This window comes from Balaenoptera musculus, chromosome 10 (genome assembly GCF_009873245.2).
Source record: "Balaenoptera musculus isolate JJ_BM4_2016_0621 chromosome 10, mBalMus1.pri.v3, whole genome shotgun sequence".
Classification (NCBI taxonomy): Eukaryota; Metazoa; Chordata; class Mammalia; order Artiodactyla; family Balaenopteridae; genus Balaenoptera; species Balaenoptera musculus.
Genome location: NC_045794.1, coordinates 101,462,771 through 101,485,890, shown reverse-complemented (window position 1 = coordinate 101,485,890; position 23,120 = coordinate 101,462,771). Strand labels below are relative to the sequence as shown.

Below are 23,120 nucleotides of genomic sequence, written 5' to 3'. Positions count from 1 at the left end.
AGTCCGGGGCCTCGGGTCTCGCCCCTCCTACCCCCGCCCCTTCTTCTCTGCAGGGCCACCTGCTTCCACTTCAGCTCCAGGCAGAGTGCGTGGTTGCCTTTGCCAGACTTTGGGGAAAAGAGGGGATTTTGTGGAAGGGCCCATCTTGCCACGTCCCTCTGAACTACTGTTGGGGCGCCAGCCAGGCGCCTGTCCCTAGAGTGGTCCAGAACGGGGGTCAGCGAGTGGCCTTTTCGAGGGCTTAGAGGAAAGGAGTGGGCTCAGCAGTGCTCCAGAAACTATTCGTGGACGCTGAAATTTGAGTTTCACGTCATTTTCACATGTCACAAAATACTTTCCTTCTTTTGATTTTTTTTTCAACCATTTAAGAATGTAAAACCCATTCTTAGCTCACAGGCCACACCCAGTCAGGTAGGTGGTGGGCCAGATTTGGCGACCCCTGCTCTAGATCGTGGTCCCAAGTCCCAGGCGAGGGCCCGAGAAACAGCTCTGCCTCTCGGGAGGTGACCGCCGGGCACAGCGGTGGGCGCGGTTTTCTCTGTGTTGATGCTGAGAAGCGATCGCATGGTGCGTTTGTAGAGACGACCCCTCCCGGTCATCTCAGGACGCCCGCCTGCCCGGCTCGGATGTAACGGATTTAACGTAGCCTCTGCGATGCTTCTTCCTGCTTCAGAGGAGGTGGAAGAGTGGAAGGTCGTCTGCGGGCAGTTCCTGGCCATCAACGCCACCAACATGTCCTGTGCTTGTCCCCGGAGCCCCCAGGGGCTCTCCCCGGCCGCCCACCTGGGAGACGGGTCTTCCGACCTCATCCTCATCCGGAAGTGCTCCCGGTTCAACTTCCTGAGGTTTCTCGTCAGGCACACCAACCAGGGCGACCAGGTAAGGGCACCGCTGCTTCCACATGGCCTGCGTTGGCGGCCGCTTCTACCTGGGCGACCCCGATCTGTATGTTGTAGGATCGGCTGTGAATTCAAGGGGAAGAAGGACAGATTTTTCTGTTTGCATTTCACCCATTTTAAAGTCTTAGTCATAGTTATTCCTTGTAAAGTCTCATTTAAAAATATAAAGTCTTTGAGCAGAGAAACTAGGAGGCGTGAATGTTTCTCTTCCTATTTAAAAACAGAACGAAGTGATGCAGTGCAACTTTCTGTTGCCCTTGCTGGTCACTTACAACAAAATCTTTCAGCTCCCAGAAAGGGGTTCTACTGAGACTCTTCCAGCAAACCTTTCCTTAGTCACTGGCACCCTTGTAGTGACACGGGGTGGGGGGAGGGCAAGTCTAACCATACCCAGACAATTGCAACTTCTGATCAGTCTATGATTTTGGTAAAGTTTGTGGCTGTTACATTTTTTTAAGATCTGGGCCAACAGTGTTTTTATGTGGCTTTTAAAATACTGCTTGTTAAAAAGGTAAATAATCGTACAAGTTGCTGCTCAGGAATTCTTTACTCCGTGTCATTCATTGTGGATGGGACCGTGTTGTAAGAGTCGTGGTGACCACTTCTCTTGTCCCCAAGCTGCGGGGGGAGGAGCTGCCGGGAGGCCCCGACGGCTGTCCCGCCCCCAGCGCAGCACCGCTGAGAGCGTGTTTCCGTCCTGCTGTCTCTTGGTAGTTTGACTTCACTTTCGTTGAAGTCTATCGCGTCAAGAAGTTCCAGTTTGTGCCGAAGCCTGCGGAGGACGAGGACGGCAGCGTCCGGGGCCGCGGGAAGAAGCGGTTGGGGCAGCTGTGCAGCGACCGCCCCCCGTGCTGCTGCGCCGTCTCCAGCAGCGCCTGGAACTGCGACGGGGAGGTTCTGAGCAGCCCTGCCATTGAGGTCAGGTGAGCGAAGGTGGCCCTGGGGCTCTGTGGGCCCGGCACCCTCACAGCCTGAAGCGTGAGAGTGTGTCATAGACGCACGTGTGTTTCCCCGGGTGAAAGCCCCAGGGAGACGCCGTTACCTCAGTTTTGGAAAGATGCTGAGGGGTTGATCTTTTCACAGGTTTTGAAGCCCCTCAGTTTTATTTTTCTCCTCCACATCCTGCACTGCCAGTACTGGCATTCTCGCTCTGGTCTCCTAACTAGTTAAATAAACTAACAAAGCGCCTTTGTGGGCACTTTCCAAGTCCTGGGTCCACTGACCACCTGGAGAGGCTCCGGCCCCCGAGGAGCCCAGCCCGCGGCCGTGCTGCGGTCCAGGCGCCAGGCCCGCCCCTCTGGCTCCGAACCTGCTGGGCCTGCTGTATTTGGACTTGGGAATCTGCAGTCTGATTATATGTATTTATTACATCACCAGATGAAATAGGAGTGCCAAGAACGTGGTTTTTGGCCCCACTGAAAGACACAGTAAAGGAAACTGTTTTTAAGAAAAAGGCTATTGATTGAGGTGTGCGTGTAACAGTTACAAGAGACGGAGGGAGAACTGTAAAGTTGTAGAAGGATTCTGTCCTGTGACCAATGGCTTTAGGATCTCGGTCGACCTTAAGGAATCCAAGCTGGACTCCCGCGGGCGATAGCAGAGTGGGTGTTGCATGAGCAAGGTGGCCGGGAGCCTGCCTGTAGGCCCCACCCCCGCCGCGTGGAAGGACGGGCGGCGGGCGCACCCTTCCGTGTTTCAGCGTGCCGTGTGTTATCCCCGTTTATAACCCCCACTTTAAATGGCTCTCAGCCAACCAGCTGCTGGTCCCAGCTGGGTCTCCTGACTGCTAGCGTCCAAGCCAAAGCCGTGGGCAGGGGCAGCTCTCCAACCTCCCCCAGTGCCCGTCTGCGTGCTCCCTGCTCTTGCGACCAGGATGCGGCCAGCGTGGCGGTGACCGCCCTGCTCACGTCTCAGGACAAGAGGCGGCTCCACGGTCACAGGCGAACCCGCCCTGCCAAGTCGTGCGTGCAGGGGTTCGGCTCCTGTAGACTCACTTCACAAGTTAAGGAAACGGAATTATTTTTAATGCCGGCTTATGAATTGCTGAAAGTTAAAAAAGGCATTCTTTTGTGAAATATATCCTACACGCCTTGATAAAGATTGCGGTGTCTTGAACAGTGAGTCACTTACTTACGGGGCCTTTGGGACTAACCATCTCTCAGGAGGCTGTGACGTCATTCATCAAGTGGGACGGTGGCGCTGCCAGTGGGACCCAAGAGCCCACGCTGACCTCTGAGCCCCCGCTTATGTGCTGTGGCTCTCTGTGGAAGGCGGGCGCTCGGGCTGGTGTGGCGACACTTGTCTCCCGTGACGGCACATTTCCAGTGTCTCCTACTCGCTCGGGCTTGCCCTTCAGGGGACCCTCCCCATGGCCCCGTCAGCTCAGTTCTCATAAGGAAACCGAGGCAGGGAGAGAGGCGGCCTGTGGGTTTGTTACTCTGCTCGCGGGTGGGGCGCTGGAGTTAGAACCGGGTCTACGGGGTCCTGGATCTCCACTTGGCCGTCAGCTGCCCTTTACAAAATCGGTCTCTCAGGAGTGTCAGGAAGTCGCTCTGCGCCCCTGGCCCGTCGCTGCCGGGTGGGACCAGAGACTGCCACGGTGAGACCCACCATCCTGGTGCATGAGGCCCACCTCTGCCCTCGACCGGCTGGGGGGCCGAGGGTCAGGGGACGCACAGGGTCTAAGCGTGGCCCTTTGTCTCTGCAGGGTGCACTGCCAGCTGGTCCGGCTCTTTGCACGAGGAATCGAAGAGAACTCGAAGCAGGAGTCACAGCGCTGAGACGCCGTCTCGCATCGCCGGCCTTCTTGCTGTGCTTGGGAAGTGGGAACAGTATTTAAGAAAATTACTACAGACCAATTACGTTGATACGCATTCAAACTTAGAAATTTATTTTTGATAGTTAAATGTTGATTTTAGAAAAAATACCTTTTGTCAACAATTTTGTGGACGTATTTGGCATTTTCAGTTCTATGTGAGTCTTTGGGTTGCGTTTCACGTAACTTATCCTCAGCAAGTGGCGCTTGCTGATTTGGGAGTGCTTGGCTTCTTAGATTTCAACCATGCTGATGGTGCAGATGTTAAAACGGCCCATTTGTGGCTCTGTCGCAATAACTGTAGGAACAACGCGATGTGAACGTGTTCCATCGAGGTCACGCCACCAGGACACGAGTGTCTACAGGGTCACCGATCTGCTTGGCAAGACTTACCCTGTAGTAGCTTGTGATCAAGTTTTGGAAAGTAGTTGGTTCTCTTTGCCTTTGTAGTACCTGCATCTTAACTTGCGATTAAGACGTTATTACTGGACCCTTTCTGTCCCGTGCAACTACAATGCAATATCACAGTCCTGCTCGAAGTGACACTTCCATAGTAGCCCGTTCTAGTGAGTGAGAAGAACACTCAGAGTAACGATACTGTAGCTTGAAAAATCACAGTAGTGTTTCTAGACAATCCAGCTGGGAGCGAGAACAAGTCAGGAGCTCTGGAAACGGGCAGCTTGCAAAGCACTCGAAAGGGTTTTACTCTTTTAAATTTGGAATCCCCGAGCTTTCTATCCGCACAGCGGGGGTGCCATAGCTGGGCTTTGTGGGGAGACGGAAAGCAGCCGAGCGGGGTGGGTGAGACATTCCTGCGCGAACTGTGTGAACTCCAGACCGAGCTCCCCACCCCCAGGGGAGGGTCCCACGCCCCGGGGTCCCTTGGCTGTACCACGTGGTCCAGGTTTGTTCCTTTCTTATTTTCACACTTATTTCTATATATTTATTGAAAGTTCTGGCCTTTCAACCAGAAGAGGATAAACGGTGCCCTCACTGTCTGTTTTCGTTTGTTTCTGCTCAAGTGCTGGGGCCTCCCCGGGCCCAGGGGCGCCCCTCGCCTGGGCCTTGTTTTGTTTGTGTTCGTGCTTCGGTGTGTGGAAGACGCATCTACAACAGCTTTAGCTGAAACGTGAGCGGCTGCAGCTTCACCTTGGATTTGTGAAGAGGGAGTCTGTTACGAGAGGCGGTGGGAGCGGCCGCCGCCTTTCACGCAGGGTCCGGGCAGCCGCTTTAGCATCTAACAGACATCGTTTATCTTTGGAATTCCTTTGCGGTGATTTCTATTTGGAAGTACACGTGAAATGTCCTATTTCACCATTCAGTCCCGCCCAGAGCAGATGAAAGGGCAGCCTCAACAGTGGATTTTTAGGAGACCATGTTATTAAGTGATTGTGCAAGTTGAATGATTTGATAACTGGCGGGTGAGTGAAAAGTCTGGGGATGAGAAAGAAAGAGATGCCGCCGTCTTGTTGATGCTTGCCCTTGGTGGGGAGGAGACCAAAGGTGCACGAGCTCTGCGCGGGGGACCGTGAGCACCGTGGACGCGCCGTGGAATTGATTGCGCTGCTTCACCAGGGTCCCCGAGAGGGTCTCCAGTCTTCATCGTCCCTGGGGAATGCTTCCAATCACTGGCCTGCCCTGAAATGCACTGCCAATTGGAGAAAAACCGTCCAGGCCAGAGAGTAAGCATTTTACGTTCAGGAAGAAACCCCGCCACGCCACATGGTTCCTGCGTGCCTTGGCGATATTCACCGACTGCTTGCTGACATTCAAAATCGCAGACCTTGGAACTGCCCCTGGAGGTTGTGTGGCTGTCTGAGGACCGCCCCGCCCCACCCCGGGAGCTGTGGATGACCCCGTCACGGGGCCGGAGTACCCTTCAGACCTTGCGGCACGTGAGGACCCTGAGCGGAGCGACCCCAGCGCCAATACTGCAGGATTTTAAGAAAAAATCAGAACTGATGGCTGGACAGTGAAAACCTGGGGTCGCTGAGAAGCGTTAGTCTAGGTTGCTAACCTCCTGTGTGGCCTGTTGGTGCAGCAGTTACGCCCGGACCTTCCTCCTGGTCATCCTGATGCCGAGCGAGGGCGGCGCGTGCCTGCCCCTGGGCGGGCGGCTGACTCTGTCCTTACTGCAGTCCCGGGTAACTGGGCGGTGTGGGCAGAAAGGGGCTTAATTTTCTTTCTAGTCTTGCTGGCTTCAAGATTAGAAAATGGTGAATTTGCTCTGGTATGTTTGAGAAGACAAATAAAGTTGTTACTTTGGGCAGAACGTAGCTTCTTTTTTCTCTTACGAGTTTCCTATTGTTTTTCAAAGCAGAGGAGTATTTTTTGTGAAAACACGTACAATTTAAAGAACAAGAGTAAAATGAACGGTGGGGTACCTACCACCCATGCCAAGAAATTGAACTTCACCCCCAAGCTCCCTGTGTGCCCTTGTGGACTGAGCCTCCCCTGCCTCCACCGAAGAGCTAACTAACTCCTGTTTCAAAACTTGAGGGTATCATTTCCTTGCTTTACCCATGAGAGGGGATCAGAAGGTGGCACCCCCAAATGTGCCACTTTGGCGTAAGGACTGCTCTGAGCGGAAGACAGCTAAGAAGTGGCAGATGCCAAAAAGAGCTCTCTGCCCTCCCCCATCTGCCTGAAAGGACATATCTTCCTCTTTGTGAGGGTGTGCCCCCTCTTCTCTCCTGGGCCCCCTTTGTCCCTGGAGACAAAGTTAGCACTGAGGTGGTGCTGCGCAAACAAACCTTAATAAAAGAACGCTTCTCTTCCATTAGTTTCTCCATATAAAATGCCCCAATACATTAACTTTACCCTAGAAGCCCAAACTCCCTTTCCTTTGTCACTTCTTGTCAAATTTATTGCCCTTTATTAAAATCCATATAAGGCGCTCGGTCTGACCACCTCTTTTTGTCTCCACTGCTTTTCTACAAAGGCCTGGAGTCACATAAAAAAAATTAAATATTAGCATTAGATAAAAATTGTATGCCGTTTCTTCTAATTTGCCTTTGGTCAGTTGTTTAATTCACAGACCCCAACAACTGAACCTGAGAGGGTAGAAGAAAGGTGTTTTTTTTTTTCTCTTCCCCTACTTGTTTATATTCTCAGCATAGTTTTTCAGGTTTTGCTCTTTATATAAAGGCATCATACTGTGTCATTTTCTGTAGCCTGTTTCATTCTGGGGGTATTAAGAAGACGTTTTCATCATGAAACTGAATTTTCCAGTCTATGAACATTGCATATATTTCCCGTTTTGTAAGTCCTAATTCGCATCTTTCAATACAGGTTAATAATTTTTCCATATGTCTCTTAATTTTGTTTAGATTTGTTCTTAAAAACTTCCTATTTTGAGGCTGTTATCCTTTAAAATTTTTGTTTTTATGTAGAAATGCAGTGGCTTTTTACGTATCAGATTCTATCCAGAAAAACGTGCCTCTTATTTTTCTGTAGATTTGGGGGCTTTCTATAATCACAAATATTTGAGTATTATCCTTTACAGTCTTACTGGTGCTGTGATGCCAGCCTTTGACAGTGGAGGACACTGGGGCCCAGAGTAGAAAGGGGCTGGGCTTCCTGGTTCCAGTGTTTGGGGGGCAGATCTCCACGAGCTGGGTGGCTTTCCCACACACGGGGGGGGGGTCTCCCGGACCCTCAGCTCCCAGGCAGAGGCTGCTCCCCGAGATTCCGGCGGCCTTCAGGGTCGCCTCGCCCCTCACTCCAGTCTCTGTTACAGCCAATAATGTTGGACTCAGCTTTGCCCGTTGGTTAAATACTGTAGGGAGAACAGTATTACAATCCTTGGTTCATCATGAGCACCCCTCTTTGGTCAGCGTATGACCTTATTTACCCATCGTGTAGTCGTAAAATTCACTCACCAAACGCCGTGTTATTAAACAGTAAGTACCTATGAAGAGAACCCCGATTCAAGAACAAGAACATTAATTTCATTTCCCTCTGTGGACTGTCGGAAGAGGGCCCGCCACAAAGAGGGGCAGAGGCTGAGTGGGAACTTCAAGCGTAGGTAGGGGACCAGGAGGTTTATTTTAGCTGCAAAATCACAGCTTGGGTGTGTCGTCAGGAGAGTCACTGGCGAGGGGACAGCACTCCCGGGGGTGTCTGATGTCTGCCAGGTTCCCCAGGGACCGCTGTCCCGTCACTGCTGTGTCCAGCGCATAGGACAGCGCCGGAAGTGGATGGATGGATAGGTGGACGGATGTGGTATCCAAGGCCGCCCCCCTCACCACGGAGCTGGCCCACTGGACCTAGTTTCCATCCAGCTCTGGCCACTCCCTGAGGGACCTGGGCAGGCCTCTGCCTCCCGGGGGCTCAGGGTGCAGGGGGCTGGGGGCCCTTGGGTGTCCCCACCACAGGTCAGTGTGCGACCTCGGGGGTCTCAGAAGCCAGGCAGTTTCCTGCATCCCTCAGTGTTCAGTGCCAGCAACTGGACCAGCTAAGCCAGGAGCACTGCTAAGGACCCCTCTGCCCAGGGCCCTCAGCCTCAGACCTCGGGGAGGGCTGCGGGCAGCAGCTGGTCCCAGGGATGCCCACGGCCCCCGAGGGGAGGCGCCTCTGGGCGGGGCCAGGACCTGTACCCCAAACTGCAAGTGCTGCTTCGGCCCCATCCCTGAGCTCCCTCCGCCCCGGGGCGTGTGCCAGCCCGTGGACGCTCCTCCCCCACTGGCCACCACCCCTCCTTGGCTTCCTTCTGGAAGCTGGGCCCCTGCCTCCCGCCTCCCAGTGTCCACAGCTTCCCCCGCCCGCCGTCCACTCCCTGGGTGCCCACCTCGCTCCTCGGCCTTGGTGCTGAAACCCCCACTGCCCTCTAGTGCTAGTGGCCACAGGGACCCTGCCAGGAAAACTGAGCCCCCCCGACCTTAGCACAAAGCATTACAGGTTTATTTAAATAAAAATTTATAATTTATACAAGACTTTTTCTTTAAACAAGGTTTTCTTAAAAAAATGTTACAGGGGCATTTTTTCCATCAGTTCTTCATACAGTACAATCCTTTTGTTGAACAAAAGTTACACTGGTAATGAGTATTTACAGATCCAAAATAGACTCGAGCTCCAGACATAAAAAATTTAACATTCATTCTAGTTCAGTGATTAGTCGCAGAAATTAAACATCTGCCCAGATTTACACAACTCAATAAAACTCCAGCCTCTCCCCAACAGGGAGCCCGCACAGGCCCGCGCTCTTCCCGGCAGGGGCCCTGGGCTTCCAAAGGGGGACCTGCCGTGGGCCACTGCAGCTGGGGACAGCCGCCCCGCACGTGGTCAGCTTTCATCTCCCTCGCTCCTCAGAAGGGACTCAAGCCAAACCACGCCACTCTGAAGGAGGCAAATCCACTCCACGCAGGGACACGCCTGCAGCGCGGGGGACAGAGTCCCACGGTGCCGACAGAGACGCATGTTGAGCCCACAGCAGCCCCGGGGAGTGGGGCTTGAGCAGCAACCACGGGTGTCGCCCCGCAGTCACCCTGGGCCAGTTCAGGGCCCACCCTGCCTTGCCCCGGGCACAGAGGGGGTCCCACTGGGTGTGTACCCACAGCCCCCCCCAGGACTCAGTCCGCCTGCACCGACTGTGGGGCAAAGCCCAGGTCTCGGGCGGGCTCCGCCTTCATCTCTGAAAGGTCACAGGACACCGACGCCAGGGAGACCAGGAGCTGGGCAGCCACCGCAGGGCCCCGGGACCTCACGACCAGGCCGGGGCGTGTGCTTGTCTGGCTGGTGGGCGTGGCTCCCGAGCACACTCCGCGGGGTCCCCCACCAAGGGGTGACAGGAGTGCCGCCACCGAATCGCCCGCCCAACCAGCAAATGGGGAGCAAAGGTAAAAATTACGTCTGAAAAACGATACAAAAATAAGAAAAACAGCTTGCTCTCTGTAAAAAATATAATCTTCTGTTTCTTCAAAAAACAACGATCTCCGTGACACCCAGAGGACTCAGGACGAGCTGAGGGACCGGAGGTGCCCGTGTCGGGAGTGTGCCGAGTGGGGGTGGCCCCGCCGGCCCCTGGGCGTGTCCGTCCCCGTGGCCTTCGGCCAGTCAGTCCCAATGGGACGCCGGCTTCAGGGAAGGGCCGGGCCTGCGAGACGCGCGCTCTGACCTCCCCGAGGGCGAGGGCTCTCTCCCCCTCCCCGCCGCGTGTGTGCAGGCACCAGGGGTGCGGACCCCGACCTCTGGGCTCTGCTCGCGGTCACTCCCCAAAGCCGGCTGACCTCCCCAGCGTCCCTGCACAGCAGGCCCTCTGCCAGCCTGGGCCCCTCGGGCCTGAGGCGCTCTGGTCCACTCCTACCCCGGCCCGGGAGTCCCCCTCACCCACCCCGGCACAGCAGCCTGGAGGCCGGGGCGACCCCGAAGCGCCTGTCCTCCTGGGCCTTTCCACCGCACGGCGCTCCGCATCCTCCTAAGGAGCTGATCTCGGGCCCCCGGCCAGCTGGTCAGCACCGCGCTCCCGGGACGTGCACGGGGGTCTCCCTGAACGACGGGCCCGTTCACGGCGCTGGCCAAGGGCCCCCACGTCGCCTGTCGCCGGTGTCCTTCACCCCGGGGAGGGCCCCGCATGCTCCTCGTATGGCTTTGGTGTGGCAGAGCTACTGGCCTCCGAGAGCCGGGGTGCGGCCGCGCCGGTCTCCGCCCGGTGGGGACAGAGAAGGCGCAGCTGTGCCTGGCGGTGTGTCCTGCGTGTCATCCTTCCCGGTGGCCTCGCGTCCACAAGACGCGCCCTCGAGAGTCCCGACCCCTGTGCGAAGGAGTCTGTAAAACGCAGGGTCAACACAATAGAAACCACAGATCAGGGGGGTTATTGCAAAAGATCACAAGGATGTCCAATTTTTCTGCACTACCGAATTATTAAAAAAAGAAAAACTCCCAGCGATGTCACGGCGAGGCAACCCTAGCTGTCGCCGCCCGATGCCGCCGCCGCCGTGATCTTCATGTACTGGCTGAAGATGGTCTCGAACGCCTCGTCTCTGTGCACCATGGCGCCGAACACCAGCGGCTGGCGGGGAGAGGAAGCACCAGCGGCGAGTCCGCGGGCGGCCAGGTCCACACGGAGCCGCCCCTCCCCGCCAGCACCTGCGCTGGGCCGCAGCCTCCTGCCCCGGGAGGGAGGGAGGGGGCTTCCCAGGCCCCTCTGCCCGGCCGCAAGCCTGGCCAGCCTGCGCTCAGAGCCACGCCCGGGCCCCCCCCCCCGGCCCCCGCCCGGCACTTACTTTCTGTGTTGATGGCGTGGACACGGCAATCCCCATGCCCGACCCCGGGAGGACGGAGAGGACCTTGTACTGAAAGCCAACGGCGTGCCTGTCACCACGGGCCCCCCTGGAGACGGGGCCACCCTCCTCACACCCCAGGACACTCTCCACAGAGCCCCAGATGGGCCTGGGCCTCCCCAGCCAGCAGAGAACAAGGACTGACAGTGTGAATGAAACAGCAGTCCTGCTGACACTGCCGCCCAGCCTTGCCGGGGTCTCCCAGGAGCACTGTGTGGGGGGAACAGGCCCCCCAGCCCGATCTTGCTCCTGCGACCCCACCGACCACACACCTCTCTGGGAGGGAGGGACCCACCACAGCAACAGGGGTGCTCCTGACACACCTGCCCAGCAGACCCCTGGGGCCCACCCAGGATGCCCAAGGGGGCACGGGTGGGCCTGGCCACCCCGCCAGGTGTGTGTGTCAGGCTCTGCACACACCTGTGCCTGCTCCACATGACACGATGGAAAGTGCTAGAAAATGCCGGAGCCAGGACAGCCTACCCCAGGGGAACGTCTCAGGGCCAAGGGGCAGACGGCACAGTGGTGAGAGCGGGCTCGGGCGCCCAGCTGCCGGGGCCCAGCTCACTGCCCCCCCACTCCCATCTGTGCAAGGATGCCAGGCGCTGGCCCACCAGGCAGAAGAGAGGGCCCAGCCCACGGCGCGTGGATATCCCCCGACGGGCCGCAGGGCTCCGCACAGACACCGCCTAGAAGCGGGGCCCTGCCGCGGGGAGAAACGCCGCCTGCCCGACCGTCCAGGGCACCCCTCGTCTTGTTCTAATCGCACCCCACTCCCAACTCGACCGCCAGCTTCGTGACCCCGCAGCTCCTCCGCTCCTGAGACTGGGGGGTGAGGGCGAGCAGGGCGCCGCACCCACCTTTTGAATGTCCGTGATGTCCACCAGCTTGATGACTTTGTTCCTCTTGGAGAAGCCGGACTTGGAGCTTTCGAAGCACAGGTAACTACCGGGGGCGGCGGCGGGGGGCAAGGGAGGACAGAGCACAGCCCAGCAGGTGAGCCAGAGGGCACCGTGCCCGGCGGCTGCAGGCACAGCCCGGACACAGGACCCCCTCACCTGCCGCGACGCGCCGGCCTCTTACAACCGATTTCATTTTTACCGAGTCTCACAGCTTCTCAGGTTTAAAACCCACTGCTCTGCACTGAACCCGACCCACGTTCCCATGACGTGAGCATCCCCGGGACGTCCAACAAGAGACCTGTGTGTCCCTGAGGCCCGGCCGGGGTCTCCTCGGCCAGTTCCTCCAGCGACGGAGACGAACAGGTGGTCCTTGGCTGAGAGTGGGGGGCGAGGTGGCCGAGGGTCCCCAGGGCTAAGAACAGACCCCACCGTGCACCTGCTCCGCCCCTCCCACCCCTGGCGGTAGCTGGGCTGCTACGCCCCAAAAGGTGGGTAACGAGAGCCCTGCTGCCGCCCCGGGGCCAGGGCCCTCGCTGGGGGAACCGCACGGTTCCCGCCGCACGACGTTGGGTACCCAGACCAGGCCATCCCGGGGCCTGGGGAAATGACGGCCTGCGGCCCCGGCTGCGTCCGGCTCTGAGGCAGCACCTCCCCACCCGGGGGCCGGGAGCCAGCAGGAGTCGGGCTCTCGGCAGGGCTAGGGGTCCCCACGGCTAGGCCACCCTGGACCGCGGGGCCTGCGAGGAGCCCCGTCTCATCCTGGCCCCAGCCGGAGGGCGCGCCCGCCCGCCGCCGGCCTCACTCACTTCTCCGTCACGTACAGGACCCCGTTCCTGATGTAGTCGGTCGGCATCTTCCGGTCTCTGTTTATCAAGCAGCACCGCCAGCCGCTCTCACACACTGACGGGGACAAAAGCGGCCCGTGACCTTTCCTACTGGAAATACCCGCCCTCTCACTTGATGTTGGAACCATCAGCACTGGCTTTTCAAGGATGTACTGACGTTCACTCTCCGCCATCAGGTGAAACCCACAGTGGGAGGAAAGTGGCCTCTGAGAGCCTCTGGAAAGCAGATGTTTCCCCTCGCGTCAATGAGCGGGGATTTTGTTGTTTTTTTTTAAAGGAAAAGCACAATTTAAATAAATCAAACTACGGCCCTGACTCTCAAGGTTCACGGTCTAGGTCTGCAGAAAGAGGGCTCAGGAAAAGGTCAAAACTTAAATTCTCCAAAGTTCTCTTTCTGCAGTTGGTATCACACACGACAGACGCCAAATCGTTGAAGAGCCCCCGACCCGCCTCACAGAGAGCCGGGCAGCGCAGGTGTTTCGGGGGAGGCCGAGCAGGGCCCTGGGCTCCCGAGTCACCTGTCACCACCCAGCTTTCTAGGAGGCCACAACAAGGGACGAGTGGGCCAAAGCAGGACCGGGAAGCCCCTGCACGCGTGGCGCCGAGGCTGGCGGCCACGCCGAGTCGCGCTCTGCGGCTCCGCTTCGGGGCCGGCCGGCCGGCCTGCCTGCCTTTCCGCTGTCAAGCCACCCACTGCAGACGCGCCCGGCCCCTCCGACCCACCCGCCCAGGAAGCCCGGCCCCCGTCGGGCCCCCCAGCACTGGGGCGGGCGACCCCGCCTGGCCACGGGCTCAGCACACACGTACCCGCCAGCGGACGCTCGTTTTCTGTCAAGTTAAAGATTTCGTGGAAATTGCTCTTCTTGGCGCCGTGGACGCGACTGGCGTCCTCGTCCTTGTTCAGGCCGGCGGGCGCGCTGGTCACATAGCTCCGCGAGGAGGCCGTCTGCGGCTGCCGAAGGCACACGACGTCCCCGTCAGCCCCGCCGGCCGGGGGGCTGGGCGGGCGTGAGGGGGCGGGGCCGAGCCGGGACGCACGCACGCACGCAGCCTCGCCCCGCCCCCGCCCCGCCCAGGCCCCGCCCCACGCGTGGACGAGCGGAGAGGCAGGCACACCCAGACGTGGGGTCCCGTCCTCCTCGCCCACGAGCCCCGGTCTAGGCAGAGCAGCCCGGCTGCGGCGGGCAGACCCTCTCCCCGTGACGTCACGCTGTTCCGAGCCCGACCCAGCACGTGCGGTCAGTGCGGTGCCGGCAGGCGCTCACGCCCGCGCTGCGGACACCGGGACCGGCCGCGGGACCGGCCACTGAGAGCAAGGTTGTCAAGTCAAACGGAGTCAGGCCACAGCAACGCGCGGCATCAGGGCACGGCGTGGGGGTGCGGGTACCACACAGACACCGCACCGTCGTGTCCCGACAGCTGGCCGGACGGGACCACAGACACGTGCGACCACAACGGAAGGAAAGGTGGGTCCACGTGACGCGAGGCAGTAAACACCAGCTGAGCAAGCAGCACGCGCAGACACACGGCCGCGGGACGCCCTGGTGGGGCCGCCCTCCACCCCGGGAAGCCCACCTCCCAGCCGTTCGGGTCTACGACACTTAGGGAGCCAGGCTGCCCGCTCTTGGGCCTCACCCCTTGGGTCCACCTCCTTCTGCGTGACCAGAGCCCACCCACCAGCTCCCCAAGGTGCGGGCTGCTCCTGCCTGCCCGGCTGCACACCTGGCTTGCGAGTCTGGGGCCCCAACAAGCTTTGTTGTTCTAGAACCCAGGAAGCCTGATCCACACTTGACCCAGAGCTTCCCTTCCACGGACAAAAGCATCAGTTCCCAGACACCCTTTCCTCAAAGGACACTCATACACGAGACTCTGAAATCCAACGTCACCTCCTCCAGGAAGCCCTCCTACACCTCCGTGGGAGTCCTACCAAGCCCAGAACCTCCCCACTAGTCTGAGACCCCAGGAGGAGCACCAAGGCCAGCTTGCCCTCCTCGTCCTGGCTCTGGACAGGGTGCCTAATGCCCACATGGCCTTCCACCCAGTCCCAGCCCGTGAGCACAAAATGTGCCCATCTCGGCCTTGCTGTCCCCTTGCCAGGAACAGCAGGGATCTGGCACCCAACCAGAGAGCAGTCACTCCCAGGGCTCCCAGGCTCTCGGCAGTCACGGCCAACACCCTGTACCCTCCTGCCCTTGGCCTGGGGGCCGGCCGCACCTGGCGGGGCCCACTCCCCAGCCAGCCTAGGTGGGTAGGGGCCCCCTGACCAGCCTCCAAGCGCTGCACAGCCTCCCCCAGCAGCCGTCCCCTGCCCAGGGCTGGCCAGCCCCAGGGGGTCCGCCCTGGACCTTCGGGACAGCAGAGCCGGTCACAGCGAATCCACCCCCGCAGCTGTCTTAAGTTGTCTGTTTCAAGGGCCCCGAGGATCAGAGACACCAGCCTCCCCGCAAGCCGGAAGTGAGGGACAGCGGCGTGTGGCCGGCGCATCTCCCGGCCGCCGCGGGGCCTACCCTGCGTGACACAGCGGTGCTGGAGCGCTCCTTGAGCTGGGGGTCCGTAGGGAGGCTCTTCCAGATGATGTAGGGAGTGTCATACTTGGCTCTCAGCCTCGGGCAGCGTTTGAAGATAAAATCGATGACAAAAAGCTTGATTCCGGCGTAGAGTCCTAGGGGCAGAATGAGGTCCCGTTTCTCCAGGACTCTGCGGCCCTGCCCACGTGGCCGGCACGGCGGTCCCTGCCCTGCGGGGCGCTCTGTGGAGGGCCTCCCGGGACCCAGGTGTGGGCCGATGGTCCTGGGGTGGTTACACAGGGCAGGGAAGTGACCCCAGCTGAAAGGGAAGCCACTTCTGTGGGTGTGTTGTTGCCTTCAACCCAGAGGTGGCTCAGGCCAAACACTAACCTGTCCCTAAAACCGACCAACCAAACAAAACCACGAGTCACCATCCTCCAAAGGGGACGTGAGCAGCACTTCAGGGGACCCGTCCCCAGCCTGCCCACCCCTGACTAGGTGAGCCGGCAGTGATGGCCAGGGGCTCCCACACCCCGGTCAGGGCACCTGCGTTGGCCCAGGTCCCCAGAGAAACGAGACAGACAGCCCGGAGCACGCTGCACTTCCGTTGGCGTTTGTCCTTCCCCCCACGGCCTCATTTGCCTGCCCCGGTTTTCCTGGCGAGGGGGGCGGGGAGGGGGCGAGAGACCGAGGACCCACCTGCACGTTGGGGGCCAAAGGGCAGGTGGGGACAGTGCCCAGACCATGAGGCCCCCGAACTGTGTGACCGCCACACCCAACACTCCAGCTCAGGCCGGGCGCCCCCTGCCCGCCCCCCACCCACGCACCGTGGACGGTGCCGATGAGACGGCGCGGCGTGCTGACCGTCCGGCAGGCTCCTTACCCAGGGCCAGCCCCACCAGGCGGTAGGGGAAGAAGCAGGAGGCGAGGAAGGCGGCCCACAGCGCGATGTACAGCTTCTGTGTGATCTCAGGCTGCACCCACATGAACAGGCTGGAAGGGAGAGGGGAGGTTCAGCCAGGTGGCGGGCGCAGCCTCGACGCGGCCGGCCGGGGGCTGACGACTTACTTCTTGATCTTTTCCAGGATGTCGGCCATCTTGCCAAAGAGGTTCTGTGTGAAGAAGTAGCTGCGGTCACGACAGATCCCCGGGGCCACAGGGCAATGCTGTAGACGCCCAGCGCCCGGGAGACCACGGCCGGCGCCACGGAGCCCGTGGTCCTGCCCAGCCGCTCCCAGGCCGAGGACCGGGTGATGGTCCGGTCCGAATCACGGGTTGAGGCACCGCTCGAGACGAGGGACCCAGGCCCGCACCCTCCCGGGAGCTCGCCTGGCACTGGTCAGGAGGGCCTCCACCAGCCGGGGCGCCAGCATCAGACCAAGCCAAGAGGGCCCTCCCCACCAACCGGGTTGTCTCGGGTGTCAGCTCCCAGACAAGCCAGGCCTGGAGGGCTGGGTAGCTGGGGTCCCCCCCACCTGGAGCCCAGCAGCGGTACCTGGGCTTTCTGGGCGACGTCCAGCACGAGCTGGAACTTCTCAGACACGGTCAGGTCTTCCTTTGGAGGCTCCTTCAGTCAAAGGGGAAAGAGAATTTCCACTGAAATTTAACAGTTCAGAGAAATTACTGACAAAAACAGCAAGGAGGCCTCCCAGCCCGGGGACCAGGTCTCTGCTGCCCCGACACAGTCAGAGGGACGGGCATCCGTGGGGGGCCCAGCCCGAGGGGGCAGCACGGGCAGCTGTGCTAGCTGACACCCGTCTGGTGCCTGAGAGGGTGGTAGGCAGCCCCCCAGCTGGGCAGGGCTGCTTAAACAGATCACCTTCAGAGGTGCATCTGAGACCACAGAGCCCGCGCCCACCCCGCACTTTACAGGCGGGGGAACTGAGGTCCCAGCAGGGGGGCCTGATTTTGTCCTGCTTGTCTGAGTTCATTCAGCAAGAAACTCCCTAAGACCTCCAGGTACCAGGGCCAAAGGGCACAGGCCTGCCTCCCCAGAGACACCCTCCCTGACCCCTGTCTAAAGGGGCCCCTGCAGACACCACCACATCCTGCACCCCTACTGTGTGCTCTACGCACATGGTAGGTGCTCAAACACCTGATGAAGCCCATGGACGCACCATGGCCTCCCTCCTGCCTGTGCCCGGTGGTTCAGCCCCACGGGCCAGAGTCCCCCGTAGAGTGGTGGGCAAACTTTCTGTAAAGGGCCAGGTGATAAGCACATGTGCCTCTGCAGGCCCAATGGCTGGTCACAGCAGCTTGGCTGCTGCAGCCCCAAAGCAGCCACAGCGTAAACGAACAGGCGTGACTGTGACGGGGGCCAATAAAACCTTGTTTACAAAATCGGGCGGCAGGCCACTGGTCCAGCCCGTCCATCGTTCACCTCCCTCCACGGGAGGCTGTGAGCGGCTACAGGGGCCCCCTCGCTACTTCCCTTCCACATCACGTCCCAGCTGAGGAGGGTCAGTCAGGTCAAGCCAAGCCCGGCCAGGCCAACCTGCTTCCCACGCAGCCAAGCCCAGGCTCGTGAAGGGCACTCGGGCATCAGCTGGCGAGGGGTCAGGGTGCGGCCACGCAGGGCTCCGCGTAGGGGCGGCTGGCCTTCTCCTCCCCGACCTCTCCTCGCCTGGCAGGGCTCCCCGCCGGCGTCCACACAGCTGCACCTGGAGGCCTCGGGGGACCTGCGGCCCCCGCACAGCACTGGCGGGTACAGCCTGGCCCCCCCGGCGATGGAGCCCCTCCCAGGACTCACCACCACTTCGGACACTTCAGGCACGATGCTCCACTGTATCCTCCAGCCCCTGGCAAACAGGAGACAGCATCGTCTGCAGGCGGTGGCCGTAGAGGGGTGACGTTAAGTCACCAGGCCTGTGCTCCCAACTAGGAGCCGCCCCCGGAAATTTTGGCCACTGGGACAGGAGCTTCAGAAACACCCGGCCATCTGCCGAGACCACCAGGGCCCCCTCCTAGGCTCCTGAGAGATGACCCAGGTCACCCCCACGGATCCCTCCCCGGGGGCCCTCCTGGGGGTGGGCACACATTTACAAGCACCCAGAGGTGACGGGCCTCTCAAAATAAGGAAGTGGCAATGGCAACAACTTTAGTGAACCACGTCTAGTCTGGGCACGGAGAACCCTTTCATAAGTGCTTAAAAGTTTTCTATGAGAAACATTTTCAAATGAACCAACTTAGGCAACCGCAGAGAAGCACCTAGAAAAACAGTGTGTAAAGTGAACTTTTGAACGGCTCAGTGAAAATACAGAAGGCAGGGCCTCCTCTTAGGCCCAACGTGAAGCTGGGGTTCACTCTGGGGGGCGACCTCAGGTCCACACAGACCCGGGAGGGCCCGGGGATGCGGGGTTCCCACCCCGGCGTGCTGGCTTCCAATAGCGCTGCCCACCCCCAGCCTCGAAATGGAAAGGGGGTGTTCGGAGAGAGCGCAGGGAAGACACCGCGTGGCCCTGGGCTCTGGGGTTGCTGAGTCCCAGCGCCTCTTCGGCACCTGCACCCCGACCAGTGGGGACCTCCCAGGGCACAGAACCGCTGCAGCTCCGTCAACCCCCCTCCACCCATTGGGATGTCACTGCTGAGGTGTGTGTGGAGGGGGGACTTTCCTGCCCAAAAGCAGCACGACCGGAGGAGGGGCCGGAGTGACCCCAAAGCCGGCACCCACTGGCAGCCTGCTGGAAAGAGCTGCTGGGGTTTGGGAATCACCCTGCCCGCCGCAGCAAACCATCCTCCTGGGGGCTCGGGAACTATCAGAGGACAACCTCCCAAGACGCCAGCACGTGACACAGAGCCGGCTCGGCACGTGCCCTGCCGTGCGTGTAACGCAGGAAGACAGCACAGCCGCGAACACACAACAAACCGGAGCACCTACCTGGCTATGAGGTAATTGAGGGATAACCTCAAAATTGCTAGAAATAAGAACATGGGGATGGCCCAGCCATGCCACACGGCATTCATGTACACCTGCGGGTTTGGAGAGAAACGGGTCGGGAGGGAGACGGTTAGGCGACCTGCCAGCGTGGTTCAGGACAGACCAGATCCCTCTCTCCCCAAGCCAGGCAGGCTGCGCTCGCAGGCAGGGAGACCAGGCCCCAGCAGTCCTCCGCAGGCCCGAGGACCAGGGCACGCAGCGTAGACAAACCCGCTCAGGGAGGAGGTGAGATGGAAACACTGCTCTGGGTGGGCGGGGAGCGGTTATGCCCCGGAAGGAGCAGCCTGGACGTGGCCCGGGATCACAGGAGGAGGGCTGACCCCACAGAGGCCCTGGCCCACCGCCGCTGCGGGCCCACCTGCCAGAGCCGGAGGCATCCACGTACCCAGCACTGCTGACCGTCTACCCCGCGCCACAGGGCAGGCAGAGTGCGGGGCACAGCGCTGGCGCTCAGAGAGTGTAGGGGACGCATGCAGTGGGTTCAGGAGGAGGCCTGGCAGGTGGTCTGAACGGCGGGCAGGGCTAGCTCAGCCGTAACACACAGGCGGAACTAGGGACCTGGGACCCAAAGCAGCCGAGGCCCCATGGAGCAGAGTGCTTGTGAAGGGTGGCCGCAGGAGAGCTCCAGGGTGGAGGGGGCTGGCCCCTGGCCACCACGGCCTGTCCTCTGCATGTGCACAACACCCATCTCCCCGGTGGACGGTGGGCCCCTGGGGCTTCAGGGCGGCCCTCGGGACCCTCTCAGGTGGAGGCCACCTATGGGGGCCTCTGCAGAGATGGGGCCTTTGGGGGCTGCGGCTCTCCCCCTCCACCCTCCTTCCACTGGACAGCAGGGCCTCCCCGGGCAGGGCTGGGAGCAGCCACCGCAGGACAATTCAGACTGCGACTGGGCCTGTCTTCCCCAAAGCACCCCGTGATGCTGGCCCAGCACCGCCTACCTTCCCCAGGCCTGGTGGCCTGCTTGGCCCCTAGGCCACTGTGCGCCCGCCAGGAGCCTCCCCCAGCCGCCGGTGCCTGATGGGAGGGACGGCTGGTTTCTGCACAAGCAGACAGACCGCCCCACCGGCCCTTCCCCAACCCACTTGGGAAAGTCGGCCAGGAAGTCGGCCATAATCTTGGCATGAGGCCCTCTCCTGAGAACACTGCTGCGGGGATTCTGGGCAGGCGGGGAGCCCCAGTGCCAGCCCCGGGCTGCACCCCACAACACCCTTATCCAGTCCTTACAGCTGCCCTGCAGCCCACTTTACAGACGGAAACACCGAGGCCGGGAGCTGCCCCGCACAGCAGGGATGGGGGGGGGGGGTCCCTCAGGAAACCTCAAGGAGGGTGCACAGCCCACCAGCCACCCGCGGGGAGCACTCACGGTGAAGGCGATGGCAGACGTGTAGACGGAGTACCAGTCGGATAAGGCAGAGAGGTTCTTCACAAAGCTGGTGACGGGCTTGGCACCGCGCTCTGGGGACAGAACGGACCACGCGGTCAGGCCAGCGCCAGCCCGGCCCTCGGACACACCTGGCGGTCCGGCTGCTGCACCAGCTGGCGGTGCGGGGTGGGGGAGGGAACCAAAAGGAGCAAAGCAAACCCCAACCGTCGCGGGCGCCCAGCGCGCCTGACCCCAGGCCAGCGCTCCTGCGGCCACTCCCGGGCTGCGGCCCGTCCTCCGTCCCCACGGGGAGACGTCTGTCTGCCTGTCTGCCCCGGCCCGTGCCCGCAGGCGGGGAACGGGGGTTTAGTTCACAGACCCCAGGCCCTGACAAGTATCTGGAGAAGCACCACGTTTCGCAGGGGCTCCCAGGCCTGGAGGGAAACTCGGCTTCTGGCCATGGGCCAGGGGCGGACAGACAGATGGGGTGGGCCTGGGACATACTTCCCACAGCGTTAGGAAGAAGGCTGGGCTGGGAAATCCTGAAAAACGTGCTTCCGGAAGCAAGTCCAGTTGAGTGCAAGACCGCAGTCACCCCCCGGGCGGCCCTGGCCCCAGCGGCTCACACAGCCAGAGACGAGCGGGTACTTACTAAGTCCACGCCGGGTACTTACTGAGCCTCCTCATGTTCTCGGTCAACCTAAGAGGGGGGAAGAGATGAGCGCCAGCACCCACTCGGCTGCAGCTGCGTCCTGACGCCGCAGCTCCCTGCGGGCCCTCGGGGAGCACGGGTGACCCACGAGGGGCGGCTTCCTCGTCTCCCGCCCACGCTGCCCCCACCCGAGTCTGAGAGCCCGGCCCGCGGGCACTCTTGGGGTTGCCACCGTCCCCGCGTGGCGTCTGTCGCAAAGCACCAGTACGACCACTGACTGGGGGGCACGGCCGTGAGGCCGCCCCCCCCGCAAAAGCTCCCCGGCTTTGCTTGCCGCCCCGAGGAGGCCTGTCCTGCCGGACGGCCGCAAAGCCGGGTCCAGGGAGCCCCGGGGGCCGTCCCGCTCCATCCCTCCACCCCGACCTCCACCAGGGCCCCACCTCCGGGCGCTGAGGGGCTCCTCCGTCTCCACCGTGCTCTCCTCGGGCTGGAACCGGAAGTCCTCCACGTACTCCCCGAATTTCTCATAGAACCACTTCTGGACACGGGGGCACAGCCCCTGGCTCCGTCGGTCTGCAGGACGGGGGTGGGTCCGGGTGAGGGCAGCAGGCCGAGAGGGGCCTTACAGAGCGGCAGAGGCAGGAGCACTGGCGGGTGGGGCTCCCGGCCGGGCCGGCGAGGGCACGTCCACGCCAGAACCGTCAGGGGCCGGGTGCCCTGAGAACAGAGCCTGACCCACTTCACCACGAGGTGCAAACCAACCAACGCAGACCCCGGGGGTCCCCGTGTTCCTCACACCGACCCCCGGCTTGTTGGAGGCTGTCCCCAGCGCAGGTGCCGTCCAGGCAGGCTCTCAGCCCACCACTGGCGCTGCGTTGACCACCCCCCGTCGCCGGGCACACTGGTTGGTCTGGGAAGTGGCCAGGTGGGCTCACTCCCAGGGACACCCGGACCCTGGGGAACAGCCAGTGGGCGTGCGTCAGGGGCTGTGGTCCGCTGGGGGCCCCAGTGAAGTCACCCACATCAGACTCAAGAAAACCAGCCCGAATCCCGCGGAACAAGTCCGTCCCGTCGGAGAGCAGGTCGTGGAGTCGCCTGCAGGGGGCGCCGTCCCACCACAGTTAGAGGGGGATGGAGTGCACGCAGGTGGGCGTGTGCTGCCAGCTCGAAGGGACGGAGGCCGGGGGATGGAGGGTGGTGCACACAGAGCCCGCGAGGCTCAGAAATGCCCAGAGGAGGGGCGGCAAGGGCCCGGGGTTCTCGCAGCCCACCTGGAGCACGACAGGGTCTTTAGGGAGAGAGTCTAGGCAGGCTCAGCCCTATAACCGCTTGGACAGCAGCTGCGGACAGTGAGTAATGGGACGGGCGTGGCTGCGTCCCCAGGAAACCACACTGACGCCGCCAAAAGTTGAAATTTATGTAACGTTCACGTGTCAAATCCTTTTGATTTTTTTTCAACCATTTAAAAGTGTAAGAAGATTTTTTTCAACGTAAAGGCAGATGGGGAGCTGTAGTTCACCGACCCCGGGTCTAGGTCAGGCGGGCTGCCCGAGTGGACAGGCCTCACGGCGCTCCCGAGCCCCACTCTGTCCCAGCACCACGCAGAGAACCCGTCCCCACCACCTACGTCCTCGGGGCTGCACTTGGTGGGGTCCTTCCCTCCCTACCCACACTCCCCACCTCCCACACAGAGCACGACACGGCGGCCCTCGGTGTGGGTACGGGGTGGAAGGACTCTCCTCTGACGCTTCCCACGAGTGCAGGAGGCTCATCAATTGCCACACACAGCAGGGGTCTTGGCGGGGCAGGGGGGTCTCTAGTGCTGTACCTGGCTCAGAACCTGGGCCACTGGTCATGAACCCTGAGAACCCAAGGGGACCATGACCCAGTGAACACAGCAGCCAATGCCGCACTCAGCCG

At 61.0% G+C, this 23,120-nt stretch overlaps 2 protein-coding genes across 13 annotated transcripts in view; one reads left to right on the top strand and one right to left on the bottom strand.

Moving 5' to 3' along the window:
• Positions 1 to 6,255, top strand: part of CERK (ceramide kinase) — a 53,098-nt gene extending 46,843 nt beyond the window's left edge. The window contains exons 12-14 of the mRNA XM_036867491.1: positions 674 to 879; positions 1,614 to 1,822; positions 3,607 to 6,255. Coding sequence (XP_036723386.1) covers positions 674 to 879; positions 1,614 to 1,822; positions 3,607 to 3,679 — 488 coding nt within the window. The 3' untranslated portion in view covers positions 3,680 to 6,255. The remainder of the gene's footprint in view (positions 1 to 673; positions 880 to 1,613; positions 1,823 to 3,606) is intronic.
• A 2,445-nt stretch (positions 6,256 to 8,700) lies between these two features.
• Positions 8,701 to 23,120, bottom strand: part of GRAMD4 (GRAM domain containing 4) — a 78,955-nt gene continuing 64,535 nt past the window's right edge. For 8 of the 12 annotated variants that reach the window (XM_036865947.1, XM_036865950.1, XM_036865951.1 and 5 more), the window contains 14 exons: positions 21,641 to 21,773; positions 21,223 to 21,248; positions 20,549 to 20,640; positions 19,126 to 19,217; positions 17,998 to 18,070; positions 16,744 to 16,815; positions 16,317 to 16,360; positions 16,132 to 16,241; positions 15,249 to 15,403; positions 13,549 to 13,693; positions 12,703 to 12,796; positions 11,855 to 11,939; positions 10,938 to 11,006; positions 8,701 to 10,723 (listed from right to left, as the gene is read on the bottom strand). In XM_036865947.1, coding sequence (XP_036721842.1) covers positions 10,619 to 10,723; positions 10,938 to 11,006; positions 11,855 to 11,939; positions 12,703 to 12,796; positions 13,549 to 13,693; positions 15,249 to 15,403; positions 16,132 to 16,241; positions 16,317 to 16,360; positions 16,744 to 16,815; positions 17,998 to 18,070; positions 19,126 to 19,217; positions 20,549 to 20,640; positions 21,223 to 21,248; positions 21,641 to 21,773 — 1,295 coding nt within the window. In that variant the 3' untranslated portion in view covers positions 8,701 to 10,618. The remainder of the gene's footprint in view (positions 10,724 to 10,937; positions 11,007 to 11,854; positions 11,940 to 12,702; positions 12,797 to 13,548; positions 13,694 to 15,248; positions 15,404 to 16,131; positions 16,242 to 16,316; positions 16,361 to 16,743; positions 16,816 to 17,997; positions 18,071 to 19,125; positions 19,218 to 20,548; positions 20,641 to 21,222; positions 21,249 to 21,640; positions 21,774 to 23,120) is intronic. The other 4 variants (XM_036865948.1, XM_036865944.1, XR_005021508.1 and 1 more) reach the window with 3 other exon arrangements.